Below are 21,085 nucleotides of genomic sequence, written 5' to 3'. Positions count from 1 at the left end.
CCTGACCAGACTGCAGAGGTTACATTCACAAAGCAAATAATACCATTCTCTGCAATAGAAAATTAGGTTTCTTTCCCTATCAGAAGCATGCAGTTTAACAGTGGGCTAAGCAGGAACATAAGATTCTTCCTATTTCAGCAAAAATGTTTCTGTCTCACGTACACACACAGCTTGACTTCCTGAAGGGTACAGATTAAACGGTTGGGGTTATTTGAAAAAGTGTCTGAAGTCCTCCTTCCAGCCAGAAAGAATTGCACTTTAAAGATTTATAATTTGAAAGGGAGGAGTTTCCTCTTTTTGGTGCAGCACAAAAAGCCTTGGTTTCTTTTAATAACTGAAACGGTTTCTACCGCTGTCTGAGTCTGCAAGAACCTCTTACAAAGTTCACAGTGTAGTTACAGTTCACCGTGTGAGATAGTCAAACACAAACTTATTTCTCTGTACAGCTGCTAGTCATCTTTGTTCATGGTCTGTTGTCTAATTCACACCCAATTTAGAGACTGTAAATCGGATGCTCTCAGAAGGGTATAAATCTTAGGGACATGAAGTGGAAATGCTTGGAGCTACTTGAGTTGACTTGAGACTGGAATCTGCGGGGCTGTACCCTTGAGGAAAGTGTTGTGACTAAAACTTTATAGTGGTATTAACAAGCTCTTTTTCCTTTTTAATTCCTTTCCTTTTAAATTTCAATTTTTTATATATAATTTTCCTCTTTACTTTCTATGTTTATATATCTAATATTTTCCCTACAGTGATAAGTCTGGGTTTTTTTTTGCTGGAGTGAAGCAGTTTTCTATGAGAATGAAGAAAGGAATAAAGTAGTTCCAAGTAGTGAAACTTTGAGTGTTTCTAGTATTGTCTTGTATTAGAGCTTCCTGGTACTATTCTGTCAGAAATACTGGGTCACTGAACTAAATTGTAAACCTAATACTGTACTTTTGTTCTGAATACCAAAATAAATACATTCTAAAAGATACTTAACGAGTTTTCTTTGCCCTGGTTATTCACATTGTGAGGAATTAATCTGAAAAAAAAAAAAAAGTATCCTGTCCAAAAGGTAAACGTTATTTTACCCTTAGTGCTTCTGCTTTTCTTAAAATAATTAAATAAATTATCTAATTTCACAGAATCACAGAATGGCCAGGGTTGGAAGGAACCTCAAGGATCATGAATCTCCAACCCCCCTGCCACAGGCAGGGCAACCAACCTCCCCATTTGATAATAGACCAGGCTGCCCAGGGCCCCATCCAATTTCCCTTGAACACCTCCAGGGACAGGGCATCCACAACCTCTCTGGGCAGCCTGTTCCAGCACCTCACCACTCTCTCTGTAAGGAATTTCCCCCTGACATCCAATTTAAATCTTCCCTCCCTCAACTTAAAACCATTCCATTTGTCCTGCTGTTTTCTACCCTTTCAAAAAGTTGATTCCCCTCCTGTTTGTATGCTCCCTTTAGGTACTGAAAGGCTGCAGTGAGGTCACCCCACAGCCTTCTTTTCTCCAGGCTGAACAAGCCCAGCTCTCTTAGCCTATCTTCGTATGGGAAGCAATCCAGTCATCTTCGTGGCTCTCCTCTGGACCCTCTCCAACAGCTCCCTGTCTTTTTTGTACTGGGGGCTCCAGACTTGGACACAGTACTCCAGATGGGGCCTCACAAGAGCAGAGTAGAGGGGGACAATCACCTCCCTGTCCCTGCTGGCCACCCTGTGGGAATACAAGCAAAACTGTTCAGAGCAGAAGCTGGGAGCAAGATAAACAGCATGAGAACCAAGGACACCTCTAGAAGAAGAAAGAATGTCTCACTGCTCTGATTGGATAAGTGGCTGTGTGAACGGTTGAAGAGTGTTTTGTAGAATGCACTGCTGACATGTAAAGGTGGATGGGAAAGTTGTAGGGGTGGGTGGGAAAGCTTGAAAAAGAAAACTTGTGAAGGTAAATAAGTGATGTGAGAACTTGTAATAAACAATTTGGATCATTCACATCTGAATCCGTGCATCAGGCACTGCATCCCCCCTCTTTTGATGGAGCCCAGGATACCATCTCCTTTTTGATCAGCACACTGCTGGCTCATGTTAAGCTTTTCATCTATCAAGACCCCCAGGTCCTTCTCTGCAGGGCTGCTCTCAAGGACCGCTCCTTCCAGTCTGTAGGGATGCCTGGGATTCCTCCGGCCCGAGTACGAAACTCTGCACTTTGCTGTGTTGAACCTCATTAGGTTCACCCAGGCCCACCTTTCTAGCCTCTCGAGGTCCCTCTGAATGGCATCCCTTCCTTTCACCATGCCAACCAAACCATTCAACTTGATGTCATCAGCAAAGTTGCTGAGGGTGCACTCAATTCCATCACTGATGTCATTGATAAAGATGTTAAAGAGCATCAGTCCCAAGACAGACCCCTGGGGGACGCCGCTTGTTACCAGCCTCCACCTGGACATAGAGCCATTGATGACCACCCTCTGTCTGCAGCCTTTCAACCAATTTCTTATCCATCGAGTGGTCCACCCATCAAATCCACATCCCTCCAATTTAGAGATAAGGATGTGGTGGGGGGCCATCACATGATAACTAAAAGTTTTGAAGATTGGAACTTAGAGAAGTGTAAGGCTGATAGCAAAATGAAAGTTATCAAAGTCAATCAACTCACTCAGTATATATTCAGAATGCAGTGTGCAGTGTACACACCAAGAGACCAGTCACATACATATATATATATAGTCACTCCAGTAATATGTTGGAAGGAGAATTTGGTCATTTTGAAATTTGACATTTGTATCCACAGCAAAAGAGAGGATAAACATGCCCTAAAATTTCATAGTTCACTCTCTGTCTTTAGCTCGCAGTACCCAAGAGCATTCAGGTTGTTTAGGAGACATTCCTGGTTTATGATGATTGCTTCCATTATGGCACACAATAGTGATATAATCATTCTCATAGATCACAGAACAAAGTCATCTAATTAATAAATTGCTGCAGCAAATAACAGCAAGCAAACCACTGGCTGAAAGTTTTACAAATCATAGAACTACTGAATCATCTATGTTGGACGGAATGTCTTGATACAATCTATTCTGTGTCACCTGCTTAGAGCAGGGTCTGATAGAGCAGGTTGTCCAAGATTGTGTCCAGCCAGGTGATGAAAATCTCCAGGGATGGAGACTGTGACTGTGCGTTCCACTTCTCCCATAGACAGATCTTTATTTCCCATAACCCTGCTCAAACAATAATAATCATATCCTGATGGCTGCACCCAACTTGAGCAGTTAATGATTAGCAGCAGTCATTATAGATGTGAGTGACCATGACAGCTGCATCTGTTTAAAAGTAGATTTGTGGGAACATAATAACACAATAGTCAAGGTCTAATTTGACCAGTGCACCCATCTATCCACAGTGTTGGTCAGTGTCTTAATCATGTCAAATTTGGAAGAAATTAACATCTACAGTCAGTATGCAAATATGGCTACAAGTCAATCATCTAACCCTGTTAATAGTGAGCAGTCCAAGAGGTTGTTGAGTTCTCCCATATGGCAGCTGGCTGTACAGCAGGATCACTTGCTGAGTAGAGACTCCTCTGCTGCAGAGCTCCCTTGTGCCTTGATGTCAAGTAACTTCTTGCTGCTATAGACAGTTGGTAAGTGACTAATATCTTGCTTCATAAGCTTCACTAAGATTGTATCTTTGATTAATTGTGCACATACAATCCTTTAGACATAAACACTGTGCAAATCTTGGACTAGAATTGGATTCAACTGCCCATAGGGTACTTATTACCACTTTGGTTCAAGGAGTCTAGAAAGCAAGAGGGTCTGAACTTCATGACTCAATGAGGGAGACTCCTCAGCCTTTAGACATAAACCATTAACCAAACCTGAGTTTGGATCCAGCCACACCTACACTTCACTGAAGTCAAGGTGTTTAGAAAAGCTTAGAGTCTGAACCTTGTTTGTCAATGGGAGGTTCTCCTGGAAAAATGTGTTTAAACCTATCCTCCATACAGAAAATAATCTAGTGCACTTTGCCATCTCAAATCTCAAGTCACTCTCATGTTTATGAGTAAGCTTTGTTATATCACTGTTTTATATCAATAAATATACTGCTGCTTTTCTTTTAGTAGTATAGCATATAATTCTACCTATGACAGAGATACAGCTTCCTCACTAGAGAACCTATGCCAGTGTTTGGCCACCTCTTCAAATACAGAACATTCCGTTTTCTCTTGCTGAACATCAGGAGTTTCCTCTGCTGAATTCTCTAGCTTGTTACAGTCCCGCTGAATCATGGAAAAACTGTGATACATTAGCCCCTCTTCCCATTTTGAAGCATCTATGAACATGCTGAGGATGCACTCTATCCCACACTCCCACCACAAATAAAGGTGTTAAAAAATTGGACATGATTCATCAGTCTTTTCTGGGTAGCATGCTCCTGTATCGATGTCACATACACTTCACTTTTAAGTATGAGCTCTGTTAGGTGTTACTTGCTCATCCACGGTGCCTTCTTCTACCCTTGCATGAATTTCTACTTGTTGAGATAGAACTTGGAAGAGGTGTTCTTCAAATATCAACCACCTCTGCTGTTTCTATCTTCAATCAATGAATGAAATGATGAAAACACAGCAGGTAATAATGCCTACTCTTCTAGCCCACCATTTACATGAATAAAATGGAAATGAGATTTAAGTGGAAGTTGTACTTCCATGTCTACCTAGAACTATCAATTTGGTTAATAGGCAAGAGTAGAGCAAACAATTACAAAGTCATACTAGCTGTTACCTTGTGACCAAATATGAACAGAAATTCAGCTGCATCTTGACATGGCATGGAGACCTTCAAACACTTTCATTTGATGGTCTTAATTATCACCAAGACCTATTCAGGTTAAAAAGCTGGTCTGTATCTCAAAGTAAATTGTTTAATGGTATTTATAACAAGGAAAGTTGCTTTACTTTCCTCATCCATACTTTATGTTTTGCAAATATATCTGGAAGTATTTCTATGGCTGAAATTTGTTCTTATTGGGTTTTGTTTTCCATGTCAAACAAGAGAAATTCTAATGGTTGTAAGGAAATTGTTTAAAACATTAATTTCTTAAAACTGGTTGATAGAACCTCTCTGCAGATATACATATACATATGTATATTTTAATGAATACTGCAGAAATAGATTGTAAGTGAGGGATAGATAATATGACGTGGATGAGTGGAATTTATAGATACTGCTGATGATCAGAAAATAAAAGGGTTGGTAATAGCAATTAATGATTGTGAAGTCTGTTACTCTGTTTTGTAAGATGTTAAAACTGTGTCTGAAAACAGGAGAGGATTAAAATACTTATTGATTGGCTGATGAGCAAATGGTAAGGTTTAAAAGCAAAGAATTGACGAATATACATTGTGTTATTTAAACTCATCACTATGAATAAACAAAGGCTGATACCATATTCTGTAAATTTCTGAATTGATTCCAGATTGAGAGGACTTCAAAGATCTGATGTCTTATAAACCAGAAATCACCTTCAGAAGGTTCTTTTTCCACAGCATAGGGATGCTGCAAGAAACATTCTCTGCTGCATGATTTTCACTTTTTCTACTGATTTAGCAGGCTCCAAAACAGAAAGACTTAATCACTAGTAAATAGTCAAAGAAGTGGATCAATTTAAACAGCTCTAAATAACCAGATGTGAAACAATTATAAAATATTACAATTAAACCAACTATGATGGAGACAGCCTGGTCATATTAAGAATGGAAAGTAGGAGTGGCACTTAAGAAGGAGGACTAGTAAATTATACAGAAACTAAGGCGGTATATTTCCTGTGTGAAATCCTCACACAGGAGGAGTCAAGAGGAAATTCTGGCTTTTTATTTCACCAATAGAATTATAGAATAATAGAATGGCTTTGGTTGGAAAAGACCTCAAGCATCATAAAGTTCCAACCTTCTGCCATAGGCAGGATTGCCAATTGCTAGATCAAGTACTAGATCGTGTTGCTTAAGGCCCCATCCAACCTGGCCTTGAATACCTCCAGAGATGAGGCATCCACAACCTCTTTGGGCAACATATTCCAGCACCTCACCACTCTCAGTAAAAACTTCTCCCCTGACATCATCTAATGTACATCTCTCCTCCTTTAGTTTTAAACCATTTCGTCTTGTACTATCTCTATCTACCCATGTAAAAAGTTGATTACTCTCCTTTTTATAATCTGCCTATAAATACTGGAAGGCCTCAATGAGGTCTCCCCTGTAAACTTCTGTTTTCCAGGTTGAACAAGCTCAGCTCCTCCAGCCTTTCTTCATAGGAGAGGTATTCCAGCCCTCTGATCATCTTCACGGTCCTCTTATGGACCTGCTCCAAAAGCTCCACATCTTTCCTGTGTTGGGAACCCCAGACCTGGATGCAATACTCCATCTGGGGTCCTGATGAAGGCAAAAAAGAGGGGGAAAATCACCTCCCTCGTCCTGCTGACCACTCCTCTTCTGATGGAACCCAGAATACCATTGGGCTGCAAATGCACAGTTCTGGTTCATGTTAAGTTTTTCATCTACCAGGACCTCTAAGTCCTTCTCAGCAGGGCTACCCTCAAGAATTTTCTCTCCCGATCTGTATACAAATCTACAATTATACCGATATTACACCCAAGGTGGACATACAAGAAAATGCAAAGATGGTCAGTGCTTTATGGAATGTTAATGAGAAACTGTGATTTTTAGTGTTTCTTCTCTTCTGGGATAAGTAGGTGCTGTAGATAATTTTGTCGCTACAAGTAGAGTTCCTTCTCTTTTCTTGGAGACTTCAAAAGTAAGACCTTCAAGCTTATTTTAAGATTGTTGAAAACATTCCCTAAGAATATGAGATAAATAGATTCAAATATTCATCCTCCTTAGCTTCTATGGCTCTCATATCCACAACCAGTTGTTCTGTCAAACATTTAAGCAAACTTTAAAATGTAGAAGAAAGTGGCTGTCTCATGTCTATATCTTGTCACCTGCTTACATGCAGTTTATGGATGGATAGACAAATAGATGGGTAGATTTCCACATTTTCCTTTTCATGTCTTTTCTATACTTTTACTGACATTAAAAGACTATTCCTTTCATGAAGTTTTGCACAATCAGAAAAGATCTGTAGTAGAAATAACAAAGAAAGTAAGAGAAAATGGGTCAATTCTTGACATCAGCTGAAAGCACAGAAAGTTTTCTGCCAGCAAAAACAGACAGAGAAAAAGCTGAGGTGCTGAAGAAGATTTTTAGCTCTGTCTTCACTGGCAGTCAGGTCTCCCATATCTCTCAAATCCTTGAACATCTACAGGGAGATTGGGAGAATCAAACTCCCTTTCAGTGTAAGCAGAGAGCAAGTCTGAGATACGTGATGAAAGTAAATACGTACAAGTCAAGGAGGTGATTTGAGGTAGCCAGAGTGGTTTCACCAAGGGCTGATGGTGCCTCACCAATCTGATGGCTTCTACAATGGAATGATAGCATCAGTGGGCAAAGAAAGAGCAACTGATGTCTTCCACCTGGACTTGTGCAGGGTCTTTGATATGATCCCACAGCACTGGTGAGATACGGATGTGAGAAGTGGACTATTCAGTGGTTAAAGACTTGGAGGGATGATGGCACCAGAGGGTTGTGGTTGGTGGCTCTATATCCGGGGGAAACTGGTGATGACTGGTCTACTTCTGGGGTCCATCGTGGGACCAGTGCTCTTCCACATCTTCATCAGTGACCTAGACAGTGAGACTGAGTGCATCCTCTGTGTATTTGCTGATGACACCAAGCTGAGTGGTACTGCGGATACAACTGGAGGAAGAGATGCCATCCAAAGAGACATGGGTAGGCTTGAGAAGTGCACCCACATGAATCCAGTGATGTTCAGCGGGGCCAAGAATGCCCCATCCTTGGAGGTATTCATGGCCACATTTTTAATGAACCATGGATCCTGGGCAGCCTGACTGGCAATACATCCCAAGCATAGGGGGTATGGAGCTAGAAGTTATTTAAGGTCCCTCACAGTGCAGTTCATTCTGTGATTCTGTAATTCTCTGATTATTCTGAAGTGCTGACTCTCTATGCAGAACGTTATTGCTCTGGTACTGATGAAGCTGAAACAGACTGACACCACTGAGAACTGCTTGCTGTTTTTTGCATTCCTATCACATATTCAGACGGCACTGCTATGTCATCTACAATCTTTTTCACTTGCTTTGCTTCATTCCTATCTGGTGCCCTTATTAGAGTTTTCAATTGATTTCTGCTACTGCGTCACGCAGTCAATTGTAACACTATGCAGTGCAAGGTTTTAAGGGGAAAAAAATGCTGCTGTGGTTACTACGTGGTTTGCCTGTAAGTTGTTCAGGATTCCCTGCTGTTTGTTTTCATATATGGATCAACACAGTTTGTAGCAAAGCCAATGATCTTCATAGCAAAGATGCTGTGATAGGATCACTATGGAGATTTCTTTCTGTTTCTCTTGCCCAATCTCCCTCAAAAAGTGAGGAAGTTGACTATCACAATGTTTTTAGTAATTATCACTGCTCTGCATCACGTCAAGTATCAGACAGGAGAGTTCTCTGTTGAAATATGTATTTCCAGTGGCACCTTCTAACAAATTAACAACCTCATCACAAAAGACAATTGAGTAGTTTACCACATTTTTCTATTGTAGCAAGTTGTATTGTCTCGTGCTTTTTATCTGAATAGTCTACTATTTCAGTGGAGGAAGTGAAATAATTCAAAATTCACAGTAATAAGATGAGGATCAGAGAGAGAGTTGCAACTGCACTTAGAATGCTTCTTACAACCTGAAAACTAAATTAATTGCAAAACTGAGTTCTGTTCATGAGAACAGCCCCCTTTTCTTTAGTGGTGCCATGAACAGAAAGCCAAATTCCCAGCATAAACTAGTTAGAATTTGTAAAACATCTTAATCGTCCTCCTTTTTTAAAAAATAGTTTTATAAAGAAAGGTATTAGGATCACTGCTGATGCGTTTGTAGTTAAGTTAGTTTGTTATGAGGACTGTTAGGAGGCATGGGTGGGTTACACATGTAATCTGACTTCTGTGATAAACTGCTGGAAAATGATGACTGAATAAATATTTTTGAAAATGAGCAAAATGCATTTACTTACCCTTTAAATTCACTTATAGAATTGGCACGAGTTCTCTTTTCTTGTTTATTTTCCTCAATCTGCCATATTGAGAAGTGGCCCATGCTGATGGTATCTGACAACACCTCCATAACCCTTTGTACTGAAAACATGCTGTAGCTTGTCTCTTTTGAGTCATTTAGATGTATTGTATTCAAATATCACTTTTGCTAAACCTATATACCTGCAGCACATCAGATTAATGCAATGAATAATGAAGAGTACTTAGAATGAAATCTAGCAAATCACTAAAACTGAACAGGAGATTTCAAAAGAGACAGAAACAGAAATAAACTAACCAAATAAGAACAGAGTGTATAATTGGTTTATTTCCTTACTGGACCCTTAGCACTAAATCCTATTGTCTGTGGGAAGAATAAGGAAAGAAGACCTGCAGGTTTGCTCAATTGCACTACGTGTCCCTGCAGATATGCAGTACACTTATTGATTGTCTGTCTGAAGACTTGAGTCAAGTATCCAGCTCTATTTTTGCTTTTCAGTGCTGGACTTGTCAGTCCAGCATACTTTCTAAGGGCTGGAAGATGCATTTTGCTATCTATTATTCCCACACAGAAACCAACCACATCAGTGGGCAGATCTGATGGGCATTCAAAGCATGTTGTTTTTCTGGCAGAATGCCACGGCTGGCCATGTGGATTGTGAGCTGAAAAAGATAGCCCTAAAAGAAACCAGGTACTAACCTGCTACAAGCATTATCATTTAACACTGGAGTGAGGTGATGTTGGGGCAGAAAGTATTTTTCTACAAGGAAAACCAACAAGAATGAGTTTCTAAAATTGTGTTGGGCCAACTCAGCACATCTTTTTGACTTGTGACAGCTAGATTTCTATAGCACTGAACATAACCCAGCTATCTGTTTGCATACACAAGATGCTGACACCCACAGTGCCTGCAGGGTTTTGCTAACTGGGTTTTAAACCCATTCCTTTTACAACACAGCAGAAGTTTTCAATTGTACAACTCTTTTTCTCTGTTTCCCTTCTGGTCGTGTACATCTAAGCCTCTGTTGCTGTAAAACCTGTTGTGCTTTTCAATTATTGTGTAAGAAGTAGTCTGTTTGACCAGACTGTTCTTGCTGTATACTTTTTTTTCCAAAAATGTTCTGATTTAGTATCTGTTCTTACACATGCAGAGGAAGGAGAACTCCAGGTGCTGTAAAAAAAGAAGGACAATTACCAGTTGAAAGGGGAGGGAGGAGAGAAATTTTATATTCACTATCAGAATAGAAAAAAAAAAAAAAAGCTATAAAATTATGATATTATATTTTCTTCCTCAATGTTACTTCTTGAGTTTCTTCTTCTCCCTCAGCTGTAGCTAGTAACACAGAGTATTTCCGGACACATCAACTGTATCAGTAAGTAGAAGCCAAGGCATAAACCAAAATTTTGAACTTTCTCTCATGAACATGTCCATTTCTCCAGAGATGCTCAAGAAACAACCTTCTGCAATAAATACTCTTTCCCATCCCAGGTGAGCTTGTTGCAACCTCTCCAAGAGGCATAGCCTTTCTCAGCCACTTCAGAAGCAGAGGTCATGTTTTAGTGATAGTGCTGCTTGCAGCACTGTTGGTCCTAGCCCTTTTTGAGAAGCAGACACACAAAATGTGTTTTTTTGCCATTATTTTCCAAAAAGGAAATGTATTGTGACTACGTATTGTAGAGCCGCATGTGAGCTATGACAATTTAATGTTTCTACTGCAGTAAATTTTAAGCAGGCTGACACAGTCTCTATTAGCAACTCCACAGCATACAGCTGATAGTGCTGACACCAAGGTTTTCACTATGGTTCAGGAATTCAAGGATTTTTTTTTTGTCAGAATGTTATAAAACCCAAGATAAGTTAATTAGTAAAACAAAAGCAGTAAAAAAAAAAAGCTTTAAATTGCAAATACAGCATGTCAGAGACTGTTCTAAAAATGTTTCAAATAAAGGCCCCCGCATATCAAATCCTGTGAGCCATGCAGGGCTGGGAGGAAGATTGGCATGTCAGATACGTGGATCTACCCTCTGTGTGTCAGGGGAACCCAGACAGGTGAAAACACAGGTGTCACCCCATGATGGCGGGCTGGGAGCATTCTCTTGGGGCTGTCTGGTGCCTCCCATGGGGGCGAGTGCCAGGGCGGGCCGAGGCTGCTTGGTCTGGTGAAGGAGGCCTCACGCAGAGCTCTGCCTGAGGTGCCTGCAAAGCCCAGTGTGGTGGGTCCTCCAGCCCCATGCAAGCAGATGTCCATGGGATGATTCACGAAACTGTAATTACGCACAATAAGTGCAAATGTTTAATTAATCAGGTCTCGTGTCCTTGTTATCCCCTCACTGGGTTTCACTAATAATGACCCAGAGGAAAATTCTGCTCCTTGTCTGCGAATTATATTTTATTTACAAGGGCTTCATTTCTTAGGCGATTTTTCTCTCTCGTTCCTCAGTAGGACTGCCAACAAGAAAATAAAATTCTGATGGCCTTTAAAAGAAAAAGTTGTGACTGGCCTGAAATTCAAAGCCGGGGCAATCTTTGTGCTACCTCACACAATCTCTTTAGCAGAATAAATTAGAATAACTTAGCACTTAATACCTCTCTTGCCTCACATTCACAGAATGCACAAATATTTGGCTGCAATTCTCTCATCAAAGCTAAAAAGGAAATAAAAGAGGTCTTGGAGGAAAACTGCTGTAGAAGAGGAAGGAAATTAAGCCCTTGCAAGCTGGTGTGTAAGCCAAGGAAGGGTTAAGTGATGGAAGGGTGGCTGGGTGCTCAGGCCCTGTCTCAGTGATGCCTCTACCACCTCACAGCTGGTCTCTGGAAAGAAAGTGTTAAAAAGGATATTGTTTGCATTAAGGGGCTGAATTTTCCACTGGGTAATCATCAGTGAAACCCAGTGAAGGGCAAATGAGGATGGTAGGCCTGATTAATTAAACATGTGCTACTGTGCTAAGAGCAAGATTTATGCTATTGGTTTTATCAGTGTCACTGATATTAATACTGTGGGTAGAAATTTTGAGCTATTGTTTACTGTTTTCATTTTTCACTGCAAAACTGCTGTTAAAAGCATGAATGAGGGGTTGTGGAGTACTGCTACAATGTTGTGATTTCTCTCCTGACTGTTCCTTTTGCTGCACAGAAGACTACTTGCAATGCCGTTCTTTGCAGTAGTGTTCTTTTACACTACTTTCATTAAAATCTCCAATTCTGTAGGCTCTTAAACCTGACTACAATAATTTATTTGGGGCTAAAGTCCACCTTACAAAGATCACCATCCACGATACATTTGTTTGCTTGTGTACATCAGTGAAATTTCACTTATGCTCAATAGAAAAATGGAAAGAAAAATAAAAGTGTATCATTTGTAAGTTATGGTGATACAAATACATATCTACCAGTGATCTGTGAAGTTGTACATGCGCTGATAGATGACACTACAACTTGCTAAAACCAAACGTCAGTCTGTTTGACTCTGAAAAAGACAAATGCCATTACAAAATAGAACTGGGGGGGTTAACAACTCTAAGCCAAAGAAGGCTTTTATAAAAGTGCTAAATATTTTCACTACTTCCAAATGGATGTGCAGCACGCTCAAGATACATACATTTCATAATAGGTTATTACATTAGAAATGGAATGCCCTTATACGATAAAAACTGTTTCAGAAATGTTTTTGTAGGTATTTCTGACTTTGCTCATTAATATGCCACAGTAAACATAGCAGTAAAATCTGAAGTGCGGGATGTGAATGTGTGTCTTGGGGTGGAAGAGGGGTGTCTATTACAAGTAAGCTTGCTCGCTTCATGGAGAACATGAGTGGCAACCAACCGGTTCAGTGTCAGTTCAGCTTTTATTTTCCTGATAATGCATTCGTATGTTTATTTTTCCCATTAGACTAACATGGAACATTTTGTTGGAAAGATTCCTCTTCCTCTGGGATATGTTTTTTCCTTTCTTTACAAGAAACTCACAGTAGTCATGTGTAGCCCAGTAAAGTCTGTAGACTTAGCAATAACCGTGCTTGGTTTCAGAACTGAAGCTTGCCAGGCTTTGTGTGGGGCCTGCCTGCATTTTCGTTTTAGTTAATTTAGCTGTAACAGCAATTTTTCCAATGATCACGTGACTCTTGTCTGATTTGTTCTATTTTCGTGCGATCACAGGATAGTCACAATTTTATACAGACAGTATAGTTATTCTGTACAGAATGCAAAGTTTATAACTCTACTATGATGATTTCATACAGAGAAGTGCAGGCATGGTGTGACAGCAGTGGCCTTGCAGATGGGAACAGTATGGAGCACAAAGACCTGGGATAATACGACAAAGGAAGTAGGTTGGCATTGGAGACCATAGGACTTTAAATAATATGCCACTGTCACCTAAAAGAATGCTGACTGGAAACTTGAGCACAACTAGCTATAGGGGTAATAAGCAATGGGTATCCAACAAGTGTAAAATACACCCTATAGAGTAAATTAGGGCATAACTGTTTCAGGCCAGTAAAGAAGCTGGTAGCAAACTGTAGAGGTGTGTTACACAGATGCTGCTGTGGAAAGGTGAGTATAAAACCAGAGAAAGGGAAAGATAGTTTGAAGTTTCATCTAATGATTCTAAACTGTATTTTTAAGATTTACCTTGTAATAATCAGTTCATTTGGAAGATGAGTTTCAGTACTGTTCTAGCTGGACTACTCAGAACTATTTGTTGTTGCTTAGTTACTCTGTAGGATTTTAGTTAAACTGCCTAGAAATTCTTGATTTCCCACATAAAATGTATTGCCCCTTTTTGCTGTGACAAATTTTTGAGTGTAACATCAAATTAATCATAGCAGATAAGAAATCTCTGCTGATTTGTTTTGTTAGAAGTTCCTATCTTATGAGGGACAATGCAGGATGATTTAAATATTATAGCAAAAATAGCACCTGCCTTGAAATGGTAAATCAGATAGGGGTTTTCTATAGCAATACCTTTTTTGATCTGGTATCAGGTGCAGGCCCCTGTGGCCTTTTGGTTCCATAGCATTCCCCATTTTTGAGCAAAGACTTGGTGCTGTTGGTGGCTGGCTGACATGTGGTCATCCCATACTCCCTTTAGGGTAATGTCTTTATTTGTTCAGTGAAATATGTATTCTCTTATGAACAATCACAGTGAAAGGAAACGTATCTGGGAGGAGGACTAGCCTGAAGCCTACACTGGCAATGTTGCTAGCAAACCAGAACATCATCATGCCTTATGGTCATGAATTGAAGCAGTGGAAACAAAGTGCCTGGTGAGCTGAAACCCTTTTCAACCTCTCCAGTGCACCACGGTTGACATACCTGTAACAAGCAAGATGGATTTCATTTCTCACAAACCTTGCTCTGTCTGGCTCTGTCTGCTAGGTCATAAATGAAGAATTCTCATTGTCAAAGAGACTACTATTTACTATTAAATTGGTTGACATTTTCTGAAGGTGAAAAAGGATTTTTGATTAAGCATGGCATATAAGTATGCACTTAAAAAGTTACAAACTCAATCTACAATGTCAATTACAACATAAACTTACTATTCTTCCCACAAGGAACCACATTACAGTCACGACCTATTGTCAGCTTTGCATGTCTGTGTGAGGCAGTAATTTAACTTAATTGTATCTTGTTTTTCCTCTTTTTTTTTTTTTTAACTTAAGTATCTTTCATGTAATTGCATGACTCCAATTAACCCTTTTACAAAGATTTCTGCCGTCAGAAGAGATGTTTCAGAAGAACCTTGCTCATGTATGTGCCTATGAAATATGTAACAGTTATACCTAACGTATGTGCTCCTTTGCTACCAAAAACAGCAAACCAGACTGAAGGAGACCTCATTTACTCTCTTTTCCAGGTTTACATTGACCTCTGATCAAGCCCTTAGAGCGGTTGCAATTAATTTTTCAGGTTTTTTTTGTTTGAAGTTCATTGTGTAGTCTCTCTTACAGTTTATAATCCAGAAGTACAAGAACTTCCTTATGCAAATGAATAAAATTTGCATACTCCTTCAGATCTGTTTGCCAATTTTCCAGGGCATATCTACATACAAACATTATCTAGACCCCTCTGTACAGTGTCTAGAAAAGTTTGTGTTTGAGATTCAAGAAAGACAAGGAACTTCTATAGAGTCCAGCTGAGAGCCGCAAAGATGATTAGGGGCCTGGAGCTCTTCCCTTATGAGAAAAGGCTGAGAGACCTGAGTTTGTTCAGTCTGGAGAAGACTCCAGCAGAATGCCCTAAAGTTCTCAACAGATGGGTGCCTTGTGCGGGACTTCAGTCCAGGTTACACAAATATGCCAATGTCCTGCTGTTGGAATTTGTAAAAGTTGTTTTTCTAACTTGGCATGTGCTGTATCCAGCCTGTGTGAGCTTTGTGCTTCACCTCAGAGAAGGAAAAATTGCTCTTAGACTTTGTAACTAGTCATTTTTTAAAGTGTGAATTGTCTTAACACAGTTATATGTATTAAGTGTAAACATGATACAGTCAGAGCCAATAATGCATGAAGAAAAATATGTTAAAGGGTCATTTTCACTTTATTTCTTAAACATTGGACATAGAGGTGCAAACAAACATTTTTTTTCCAAAGACATAACAGTTAGAAGAAATACAGAAAACAGCAGCAGTGAATATGAGTTAAAATACAGGAAAAGCAGACATATGATAAGAGAAGGAAAAAAATTACAGAGAATTTCATAGATAAAGCCTTTGGAAAAAGAAAATGAGTTAACAGTGACCCATTAGCAGTTAGTACAGTTAGCAGTTACAGTGAAGAAGTCATGGCTGTTTAATAATTACTTTTGTTACAAATCTGATAGAAATCTGATAATGCTAAATCCTTTTCAGTTCCAGTGGAAATGAAATATGATGTTGAGAAATGTTTCTGAAAATCAGACAGTTTAATCACCTAATTCAGAGAACTTTTACCAGAAAATCTTGAAGAAAATGTATGAGACATTATCTGAGGCACTAACATTGATGTCTTTCCCTAACACATCTCATACCCATGCCAAGAGACTGAAGTAAAACAAATACTAGGCCAGAATAAAAAGGGGTTAATAAACCTCCTGTTTTGAATATCGGTGCCACATGAAATAATGGAAAATCAGCATAGGCCCTAAATAAAAGGGTGATGGTTTTGTTAATGGCAGTCACCATGGGTTAGGTGCATTTGGGGAAATAACTGGTATACATGTGACATGTAAAAATATTGTTCACTAAAAGGGACATGTTGATGCTATAAGCTTGGATATCTCTGGAAATAATACAATTTCTTTTGTATTAACATACTATTTGTTTGGAAGTCTGACATTATATCAACATTGCACTCAGATAACAGATTAGGGGCAGATCTCAGAAAGGTAATCTTAATTGTACCTTTTTCTCAAGCCACAGGTGTTTGACCTGGCTTTATGCTGTTTAACATTTCTCCAAGCAATGATCATTACTGTTGCTGAAAAATGGCTAGTCATTCTGCAGGAATGGAGGATCAAGTATCAGAGTTTGTTATTTGTTACAGTCAGGATGCATGAAAACAATATGCATTTTCATGATTTGTTGAGTTAAAGGTGGTCTCATGGTTAAGGGACTTTATCTTGGAAAATGAAAAAAAATAGTGAATTGCTGTTGTCATAAGCGAAGAGAGGTGTACTATCTATGCTCACCACTCACAGGTCTGGCACTCAGCTTGTAGTACTGCCCATTGCTGTGTCTTGGTCTAAGAGGCCACTGATGAATGGAGAGGGGTCAGGGCGAGGTCTCTGGGTGATGCCAGTCTCTGAAAGTGAGCTGCAATGTGGAATGGTGTGCATATTATTCTGAAAGACTCTCTATTAGCCAAATACCTAGCAGGATTCACAGACAGGGAATGGAAGTTAGAATCTGCCTGAGATGAAAATAGTTCTTAGAAGTGAGAGTCACTGAAATAAAGGGTCTGTGATTTAAACACAGTAAGAATAACCACAATCAGTAATCATAATAAGTATATACATTTTTTTCTGTAATTATTATTAGTTGTTCTGTAATTATAGAGAATGTATTCGTCAGAAGCATATTTCTTAAGGGAAGTCATTGTCTTCTGTTATGGTAAGTCCATTCTGACATTAAACACTAATGATCTATTCACAGAGGCTAAAGTCAATATTTAGACATATCAACAATAGGCCTGACTTTTCAAAATTATTCATTTGATTTCGTTAGCCTCAACTTCTGTTTGTTATATTATTTCTCATTGGTTACTTGTATTTAAAAATTCAGTGATTTTGTTTACTGAATAAATATTATTAGTCATCATAAAGATACAGAATTCTTTAACATAGGATTGCAAAGTATGCCTTTCTTAAAGCATGATGTATGCAGAAGGGAAACTTAAAGTCATATTTTGAATGCAATTCTAATGTTCTCTGAGATGAAAATAGAAGTGTTACACTGGTTTCTGTCAACTGAAGATTTGGCCTGCTAAGGCTCTGTTCCTTCCCAGTGACTTTTTATTAACCAACTATTTACTCATTTTTCCTACAAATCCTACATTTTCTGAGCAAAGAGGTTCACTCTGCTTTCATTTCAGGCTTCTTTTCCTATAGGAAATTTTATTCTAAACAAACAAACAAACAAAAGGGCAAAATATCTGAAAAGTAAACAATTTCCTGGTATAAAACCTATCAACCTATCATGGAGGGATTTTTCCATACAATGTACAGTTATTGCTTTTTAATCTGCTACTTTTTGAAATTAAAGTTCATTTCTAAACATTATGCAAATGACTGCTGAAGAAAACACAGGAAAATGAAAGTCAAAATAAAATGTGGAATGTGAGTGTGTACAGATATAAATAAACAAATGTTTAGATATGGGAGAAACTCTCTGCCAGTGATACAAACTTTGGTTGTAGATACAAGTACTCCTCCTAGAGTCCAGCTTATAACTTCTTGAAAAACAAGTTCAGAAACACTAAGTGATTCTTTTAGTCATTTAGCCTATTGTTATGTACTGGAAGTCTCCATGCATTTTTTCTGTTAGCTGAAAACAGGTAAAAATTTAGCCAGACTGAGAAATGACTACAATTTGAGTGGCACAATACTTTATTGCACTAGAACAGATACAACAAATCTATTGCCAAAAAGCTGTAGAAAAAGTCCTTTTCCACAAATAGGGTATATGCTCAGGCTTTAAGAATAAAAGATCTACATTCCCTGGTTCTTTCATTTCATTTATACAACCTTTGATGTGATGGGTGATGCTTCACAGTCAGTGACCTGGAACATCTGCAGCTAAGAAAAAGCAGGACTTTCCTTTCTGATGTGAATTATTTGCATTGAAACTAACATGATTTAGAAAGATTTTGCTGATACTTATGGTCAGTATGAGTAGCCATGATGTCAGTGTTAAGCATTAATGTTAAGGACCACAGGGTTTTTCTTTCAGCCAGTCAAGGTGGTCATATTGATCTTGATCTCATAAGATCTTTTGTTCTGCAAAGGAATCCGAATAGAAATAAAAATTCAGAAAGTCAGATTTTAAAGGGGCTACAGCAATTCTGTGTTTCAGAACATCAAGATTTGCCTTGATCTTGAAAGTTTTCATGGTGGGCTTGAGGTCTTGGGGTAATTCTGAATCATTTGAATGCAGCATTTATCTTCCAGTGCTGGACTCAGAAAAAAATTACAGATTCTGTAACTGGGGGAGCTTCTCATCTGACACACAACAATTTTTAACTGAACAAGGATAGGATCAGATTTGATATCAGGAAGAAATTCTTCCCTGTGAGGGGGATGATGCACTGCAATATGTTGCCCAGAGAGGCCATGGATGCTGCATCCCTGAAAGTGTTCAACACCAGGCTGGATGAGACCCTGAGCAGTCTGATGGATATCTTCCCAGTGAAAAGTATTGCTATCCATGGCAGAGGAGTTTGGAACTAGATGATCTTCAAGATTTCTTCCAACTTGGACCCTTCTATGACTATTTTATGACTAGCCATCAAGAATATAAAACAGGATATAAAATATATGTAGTACCATATATATATTTATATACACAAACAAGCAAAGAAGTCTACATGAAAGATAACTTCCTTGCTAGGCTCTCACCAACTCGATCTGAAAGAAAACCAGTAAAAAGTGCTTCATAACTCTGCTGAGGACATAGAACGTAAAACTACAGAGCGAAATGACCTTAGTGTCAATGAAAGACTTCCTACAGTACAGAACATAGGATGTCATTTAGGGAAGAAAGAGTGAGCCAGCGCTTCTTCTGAATTAGGAGTTTGCCATTGCCCTGTGTTGAACTGGAAAACATGTTAACTGAGGTTTTTCATAAATATTTCAAGTAGGCAAAGTAAGAGTATTTTCAGCACCTTTGTTTGCTAGTGGTTGCAAATAAGGTGTTTAAGACTGTGAGTGGGACATGGAGCTTCTGGTGGTGTTATGTTTCACAAGAAAATTCCAGCAGAATCGAATTTCCTGTTTCAGAGAGAGTGTAGAATATTCTACCCAGAGAAGGAATGGGCTCTACCTACATGAGATAAATCTATAAGCAAAACCACACTCCTCATGTTTAATGATAAGATTGCCTGATGTTTTCAGGCAACCAGGAATGGTTGTAACTAAAAACAAACAAGCATACACAAATGCAAAATACAATGTAAAACAAACAACAACACCTCCTCATAAAATGAATCCAGAAAAGAAATAAATACATATAGATAAGTAAAATCAGTAACAACAGAAAAAAATACAGAGAAAATTTCAAATTAAAAAAAGAGAAATAATGAGCCAATGATCTTTTCTAGGAACTCTGGTTTTCTACATTCGAGATCTAACTAACACAAATATGTTGTCCCAAAAGTATTTTAGACAAGGAATAAATAAATAAATACCATATGGAAATTGCATTGGCCATCATGCCAGAACTAACCTTTGAATGAAGCTATGGTTCTAAATATGGGAAAGAGAGGGAGAAAAAAAGGAGACATAAAGACCTTTTGTTTTCTTTATGAGAGGAAGAAAGTTCATTGCTTCAGGCAGTCTTAGGAAGACTTCAGTGTTCCAGGTCACCTTGCCAGGTGATGTTTCAGGGTTCCTGCTCTTTGTCATACTCGATTGTGAACTGGGACTCGACAGCAGCAAAAGATTTCTCTGAAATGGATTCAGCTAGTTAACACTGCAGCCACCCACCCACCCACATGGAGGAAGACCCAAAGTGTCAGCACTCATTAATATTTTTTTGGAAACCACAAATTTCTCAGGAACAGTAACAAAAAATGTAGCTTTAGCAATGGCTTAGTCAATGAAAGTGATTTTCTTTGTTGGTTTCACTCCCCTCCTCCCTCCCCCATGACTGTTTTATTCTTTAATTTTCTTCCTTGGTCTGAACAAAGAATATTCAAATGTTTTCTTTTCCAAAATAGAACTGAAGATAACATCTTTCCCATAGTTTCATGTAAACATGCCATCTCCATTTGACAATACATCTTCACACTCACCTTGAGCAGACTGTTTTGAAGTTGGGATCGTGGGATTCCATTATGAATACAATTCACTTTCAATGATATTTTAAAAGTCATGGCAATCAGATGAAGTTTCTGGTATCTGGAAAAAAAGGCAGTGTAACACCTGTTTTTAAGATGGATTAGAAAGGACAACCCAGAGAACTACTGACCTGTCAGCCTCATCTCTGTGTCAGGGAAGATCATGGAACTGATCCTTCTGGAAAAAAATGGTAAAGCACATGGGAGACAGAGAGGTGAAGAAAGACAGTCAGCATGGCTTCATCAAGAACAAATCCTGCCTGACAAACTTAGTGGCTTTCTATGATGATGTAAGTGTATCACTGTGCAAGGGAAGAGCCACTGATGTGATCTATCTGGACTTTACTAACGCCTTTGACATGGCACCTCACAACATCATTCTCTTAAAATTGGAAGAATATAGATT

General features: G+C 38.8%; 1 protein-coding gene across 8 annotated transcripts in view; it reads left to right on the top strand.

The window, feature by feature from the left end:
• Nucleotides 1–1,988, top strand: part of CCDC171 (coiled-coil domain containing 171) — a 178,313-nt gene extending 176,325 nt beyond the window's left edge. For 2 of the 8 annotated variants that reach the window (XM_090132594.1, XM_090132596.1), the window contains one exon: nt 1,457–1,986. In XM_090132594.1, coding sequence (XP_089988720.1) covers nt 1,457–1,528 — 72 coding nt within the window. In that variant the 3' untranslated portion in view covers nt 1,529–1,986. Of the gene's footprint in view, nt 1–1,456 lie in introns of all 8 variants that reach the window. The other 6 variants (XM_090132587.1, XM_090132585.1, XM_090132591.1 and 3 more) reach the window with 4 other exon arrangements.
• Nucleotides 1,989–21,085: the final 19,097 nt, after the last annotated feature.

The sequence above is a fragment of the Phasianus colchicus genome, chromosome Z, assembly GCF_987193195.1.
Source record: "Phasianus colchicus chromosome Z, bPhaCol1.hap1.1, whole genome shotgun sequence".
Lineage (NCBI taxonomy): Eukaryota > Metazoa > Chordata > Aves > Galliformes > Phasianidae > Phasianus > Phasianus colchicus.
This window is presented reverse-complemented; position numbering and strand designations above follow the sequence as displayed.